This window comes from Argiope bruennichi, chromosome 1 (assembly GCF_947563725.1).
Source record: "Argiope bruennichi chromosome 1, qqArgBrue1.1, whole genome shotgun sequence".
Taxonomy (NCBI): domain Eukaryota; kingdom Metazoa; phylum Arthropoda; class Arachnida; order Araneae; family Araneidae; genus Argiope; species Argiope bruennichi.
Genome location: NC_079151.1, coordinates 59827293 through 59833292, shown reverse-complemented (window position 1 = coordinate 59833292; position 6000 = coordinate 59827293). Strand labels below are relative to the sequence as shown.

The following is a 6000-nucleotide window of genomic DNA, read 5'->3' as shown; positions in this document are numbered from 1 at the left end:
TTCTGCCTGGTTACACTCATGTAACGTTCGCCGAGTTATAATTTTGATAACCTCCAACGACCAATAAAAACGCAGAATATTACCTGAATATAAATGCATTATTTCCGATTACGATTACAATTAAAATTATTTTTGGTTTCATTTATTCTTAAAATATATTAATAAATTTTTTCAATAATCCTATTTACTTCCAAAATAGGAAAAGGGAAAGCTGAAAAATAAAATTTATTTCTGAAATTTTCTAGAAAATGAATATCTTATTTTTAGTTGTCCGTTGAAACTTTTTATAAATTTATCTAGAAGGTAGATGCTGGTAAAAGCACGCTATCTAAGCGTACATGCTACACATCTGCCGGACTTTTCCATGCTAAAACAAAATATTTCTTCATAGAAACTCTTGACTTACTAATAATATAAATCCTGGCTTTCATTAAGAAGTTTCAGATTAAAAGGTAAAATCTGTGTTTTGTCATTGTTTTTTGTAAACATTTATATTTTTGAAATTCATGCATCAAATATAATGTTTTAGAAAATGCATTTCTAATCTAGAAATATACTATATTTTGTAGATATATTGTTAAGTATAAAGTATCGTAATAAGCAATATCCTAAAATGAATTGTCAAGCAATAACTTATTTTATAACAAATGTTGGTAACATGAAAACCGGCTGATAAATTACCTGTTTTGTAGCGTGGAAGTATTGTTCATCTCAATAATTCTAAAGCGCTAACCAGTACAAACATATAATGGTAATATGCGGTTTTATCACATTTTAAAATCTTTAGAAGATATTATTTATTTTTAATTTTTGACCTTAATGTACTCTTAAAAAAGTATATTAAATTCACATGTATTATAGAAAGAATCAACTAAGAGAAAAGTCTAAAGTGTTAATCTATATATATATATACCTTTTACTTTAAAATCTCTAGCACTTCTCATATGTCTCTTATGAAGTATAATATGGTTATCAAATTTTTCTTTAAAAAAAACTATTGTGGTAAGAATATATATTTTAGAAAATATATTTATGACAATGTGCTATTTATTGTAATATAATTTTTAAAGCATCTTATTGAATTGCATTCTCATATGCTATTATGTAATGCTATTTTTATATGTATATAGATCTTATATCTTAATAATTTTAACGGCATTTATTAATTACATTCATATTTCAGAGTTAATTTTGAATTGGAAATAAAATCACTTTCCGTACTGTAAAAGCAATTTTTACTTGAATAATTTTCATGTTTATTCTGTATTATCCTTGTCAGTAAATTTTTGCCATATTAGTTATTGAATTTTGTTCTTTGATACGTGTACTAAATTTAGTTATATTTTTCAGATAGAAATAAACAATGGGAGTTCCTGCATTTTTTCGATGGTTAAGTAGAAAATATCCATCAATTGTTGTTCATTGCGTTGAAGAAAAAGTAAATATTGCCCTTGTTCATTGACCTAATAAATTCTGTATTAATAAAGGCATATATATTATTTCAAATTTAATATCCATAGTAATTATATTAATTTTTGAAAAGCTGTGTATCAGTATTTTTAGCTGTGTATCAATATTTGTAATGTATGTTACAACCTTTGAAATCATGTAAACAAAAATACATGTATTAATATCAGATGCATTCTTTAATTATATGATTTATGATTAATATTATTATTGTGAAGTTATTTGAATTATAAAATAAATAAACTGTAATGGATTTAAAAACAACATGCTGATTGATTACAATATTGATTTGTTAGCAGTTTTTCATAATTTGTAACTGATTCACTATCTTTTTCATGTAATTAAAATTTAGAGTATTCTGTAATTGACATGATAACTTTCTCATTTATTTTTTACATTCGTTTATTATTAAAAAAGTAGTGTAATTCTTTCTTCCCATCTGTTGTTTTTAGCAATATAAGAAAAAGAAAAACTTTGGATTAAGATTTTTCTTTTATTGATGATTATAGAGTAAAATCTAAGTAAATATTTCTATATTGCTTAGCAAAGCATTATTAATATTTTTTATTAATGTTTTGAATAAAGAACTTTTCCTAACTATTACAAAATATTACTAAACAAGTTACTCCAGAATTATAAAAAATTAAAATTTTAGCTAATGATTAGCATTTATTGTATCTGCTTCTTTTTTTGCATCTTATTTGTTATATGAATTAGGGTAAGGATAAAGATAAATAAAGACTTAGAAAAAAATAAAGAATCATTAAAATTAAATTTAGTCTTTTTTTAACCATCTGCCTTTCAGGAAATTTTATATTGCACTTTTTTCTCTCTCTCTATCTTTATCAGTATGCATTAACTGGTGTTTTTTCTATTAATGAGTTCTACTCAAAAACCAAATGTGAGGCTTAGCTGTTGTAGTTTTTAAGTTGGTGTTAGCAGAGAAGGGTTAGCATTCAAGTTTGATCACTTAGGGGTGTTCTCTAATTTTAATGGAGAAAAGCCGTGTAATTGTATGGAATTTGCCTTGTATCTCTGGTTTAAATATCATTCTAAATCAGTTTCCCCCCCCCATATTAATCCAAACATTTGAATCTTAACATTACAACTTGCAACCTAACATCACAGATTATGCTCTAACTCAATATTCTTACAGTCAACAGATGCAAGTTGTTTGCTGTTCTGCAGATATGAAGAGAATTCTTTGATTACTTTATAGTTTTTCTAATGAACATTATTTCTATGCACTCACCCCCTTTTTATTTTTCAATTTCTTAGAAGCATTATAAGTTGTTTGGTGTATTTGGATTTCTCATTCTGTAAACTGCTAAGGCTTTATATTGAACATGAATCTTAGAAGTAATTTTAGCATGTAAATACTGATTCCTCGCTTTCTTTTTTTTTGTATAATTAATCTGTTTTGTATAAAAAAAGTGTTAAAAAAAACTAAAACATTTTTTTTTTCAGTTTGTACAAAATAATAATAATAATTTTTATTTGGAGCACAGATTATGTTTATTTCAATCTGGGAACATTTATTGTGTTATTGTGAAACTTAAATTTAATTATTATAAAATTATTTTATCGTATTTTTCTAGCCCAAAATTGTTAATGGTGAAAAAATTCCTGTTGACACTTCACAACCTAATCCAAATGATGTTGAATTTGACAACCTCTATCTTGACATGAATGGGATCATCCATCCTTGTTGCCATCCTGAAAACAAGTAAGGTCTTATAGATATTTATTTTAATAAATTCATATTGATATATAAGTTTCTTATGAGTTTAGTTGATTATAATGAACTTATATAAAAGAAGTAGAATCTTTGTCCCTTCAATAATTGTACATTTTGTAGGCCAGCCCCAAAGGATGAGGAAGAAATGATGATTGCTATTTTTGAATATATTGACAGAATTTTCAGTATTGTAAGACCACGTCGTCTTTTGTACATGGCCATTGATGGTGTGGTATGTATAAGCTCATTCCAATGATTTTATGAGAATACTATTAATTCTTTTTCTTTTCTTTTATCTTATTTGATAATAGCTAATTTATCTGAGAATTTTTAAATTTAAAAAGTATTGTAACCTATGACTTAATATTAAAAAAAAAAAATTGTTAACTAGATTTTTTTTTTTTTTTTTTCCATTATGCATTTGGGCAAGACAATTGCATGCTTCTAAAAGTTGTTGCATTGGTTACATGTTGCTTTTTAAATTAATTTTCTAAAAATTGCATGTAACCTAAGAAATATTTATACAACATGTATATATTTTTTCCTTTTAAAGTTATAGAAAAAATTAAGATACATTGCATTATGCATGATTTTTTCCCCCTATTGGTTATGATTGCTAAAAAAATATATTTAATATTCAACTATATATGATATATTGATAGCTATTGTATTTTATGAATTCTTTTGTAAAATCTTGTATTAACATAGTTTGATTCACAGCACTAATAAATTGCTCACATCTTTCATTCACATTTTCATAACAGGCATATATTCCGGAAAAAAATGAAAGATTATTTGCTAACCTATGTTGTTATTTTTCAAGAAATTTTTCACAAGCGTGAATTATTTTTTAAATAAGTTAAAATGTAACGATATTTCAGGCTCCAAGAGCAAAAATGAATCAGCAAAGATCACGAAGATTTCGTGCTTCTAAAGAAACTATTGAGAAAGTTGACCTAATATCACGTTTGCGAGAAGAATTGACAGTCAAAGGAGTAAATTTGCCTCCTGAGAAGCCAAAAGAAGAGCATTTTGACAGCAATTGCATAACTCCGGTAAGCTTCCTGGACAGATGTAATTTATATTCGAGTTCTAAAGGGTAGAAAAGTTTTATGTTAACATTATTTAGAATAAAAAGCACAATTATTTGATAATTAGTTTCATTTTATTCAATGAGAATTCACAAACAATAGATATGTTGCTTAATCCATTTAAATTCAAATATTGATTAGAAGATTTGTTTAAAATAATTTAGCCATATTATTAAATATATATAATAAAAGAGTTTAAAAATTTTTCCATCCAGCCTAAATGATGTGGTGTGTATTGTATTAATATGGTATGTATTGTAATAATACCTAATATCTCTATATTAGATAGATGTCATTTTATGCATATTAATAATACAAAGAAATGGTGGTGAAATATTCCTCTTCTCTAAATTTTACTAATCATATAATTACATAATTATTTCTTTAAATTAAATTAATTTTAGCTACTTTTCATGATGGATGGCTGGCTATATTTATTAAATTATGAATGAAATTAATTGTGCACTTTCCAAAATAATTTTAGGGCACTCCATTCATGGATCGGCTTGCTAAATGTTTACACTATTATATCCACGACAGATTAAATAGTGATCCTGGTTGGAGAAATATTGAAGTTATTTTATCTGATGCAAATGTTCCTGGTGAAGGAGAACATAAAATTATGGATTTTATTCGAAGACAGAGAGGTATGATTGCCTTTAGAAAATGTATTTATTTTACGAAATCTGACATTAAATTAGTAGTAACTTTTTTTTTTATCATTCTTTCAAGTATTTAATATTTTTTAGAAAAAAAAATTACTGCAAACTATTCTATTGAAAAAATTTAATTATATATCATATCATTTAGATTTAATTAACTAAAGATGTAAGTAGTTTATAATAAAGAGTATTCAAAAATTTCTGGAATATTTGAACAGATACATGAATAATCTAAAGGAACTTCTCTGTATATTTTAGTTTTTATTGAATCTAAGTAGATATGAGTAATTGAATGTAGTGTTTATATATATATATATAATATATAATTAGTGTTTAAATTTCTTATCAGGAAGATAGTATATTACACATAATGTTATTAATTTTCTAACATTTTTAATTGTTGATTTTAATATTTTATGTTCCATCTTTTTGTGCTCCTTCTCTCATATTTATAACATAAATTAGATCTTTGTAAAGTACAAAAATGTCATAATATTTTGCATGATACTTATTCTATGTACTTTTTTAATATCCTTCTTGATTAAGTTATCTTTTTCTGCATGAAATATATATATATATTAACATATTGGTGTGTATATGTACAATAATAATGTTTAAGTCAAGCATAATCCAGAATTCTTTTTCATAGTTTTTTATTTCGGTTTTTAATGTTTCACCTGACAAATTTCCATGCTTCAATTTTGCCAATATGAAGCCTATTCCATATCCCTTGATAGTCATTTTAGACGAATAATAAAAATGTATTTTTGTTTTATGAAGATCTAAAGAGCATTCTTATTCTCTCTCTGTTGCTATGCATTAAATTGTAAAGAACAAATGCTTTTCCGATATTCCCATATCCTTTGTGTATAGCTAGTATATCTGTAAGAGAATTGAAAGTTAGATAGTAAATTGTCTATAACACTTTAAATTTAACAATTGTGTTATAAAACTTCAAAATAAATAGTAAAATTCCCTGTTGTTCAACAGTCATTTAATGTCCTAAATTTGTATTGTTTGATTAATAAATTATGGTTATTGT

At 25.0% G+C, this 6000-nt stretch overlaps 1 protein-coding gene across 1 annotated transcript in view; it reads left to right on the top strand.

Moving 5' to 3' along the window:
- The first annotated feature begins 298 nt into the window (after nucleotides 1-298).
- Nucleotides 299-6000, top strand: part of LOC129968251 (5'-3' exoribonuclease 2-like) — an 81513-nt gene continuing 75811 nt past the window's right edge. Inside the window, exons 1-6 of the mRNA XM_056082109.1 lie at nucleotides 299-452; nucleotides 1351-1438; nucleotides 3066-3193; nucleotides 3326-3437; nucleotides 4087-4260; nucleotides 4781-4943. Of these exons, the coding sequence (XP_055938084.1) occupies nucleotides 1364-1438; nucleotides 3066-3193; nucleotides 3326-3437; nucleotides 4087-4260; nucleotides 4781-4943 (652 nt within the window). The 5' untranslated portion in view covers nucleotides 299-452; nucleotides 1351-1363. The remainder of the gene's footprint in view (nucleotides 453-1350; nucleotides 1439-3065; nucleotides 3194-3325; nucleotides 3438-4086; nucleotides 4261-4780; nucleotides 4944-6000) is intronic.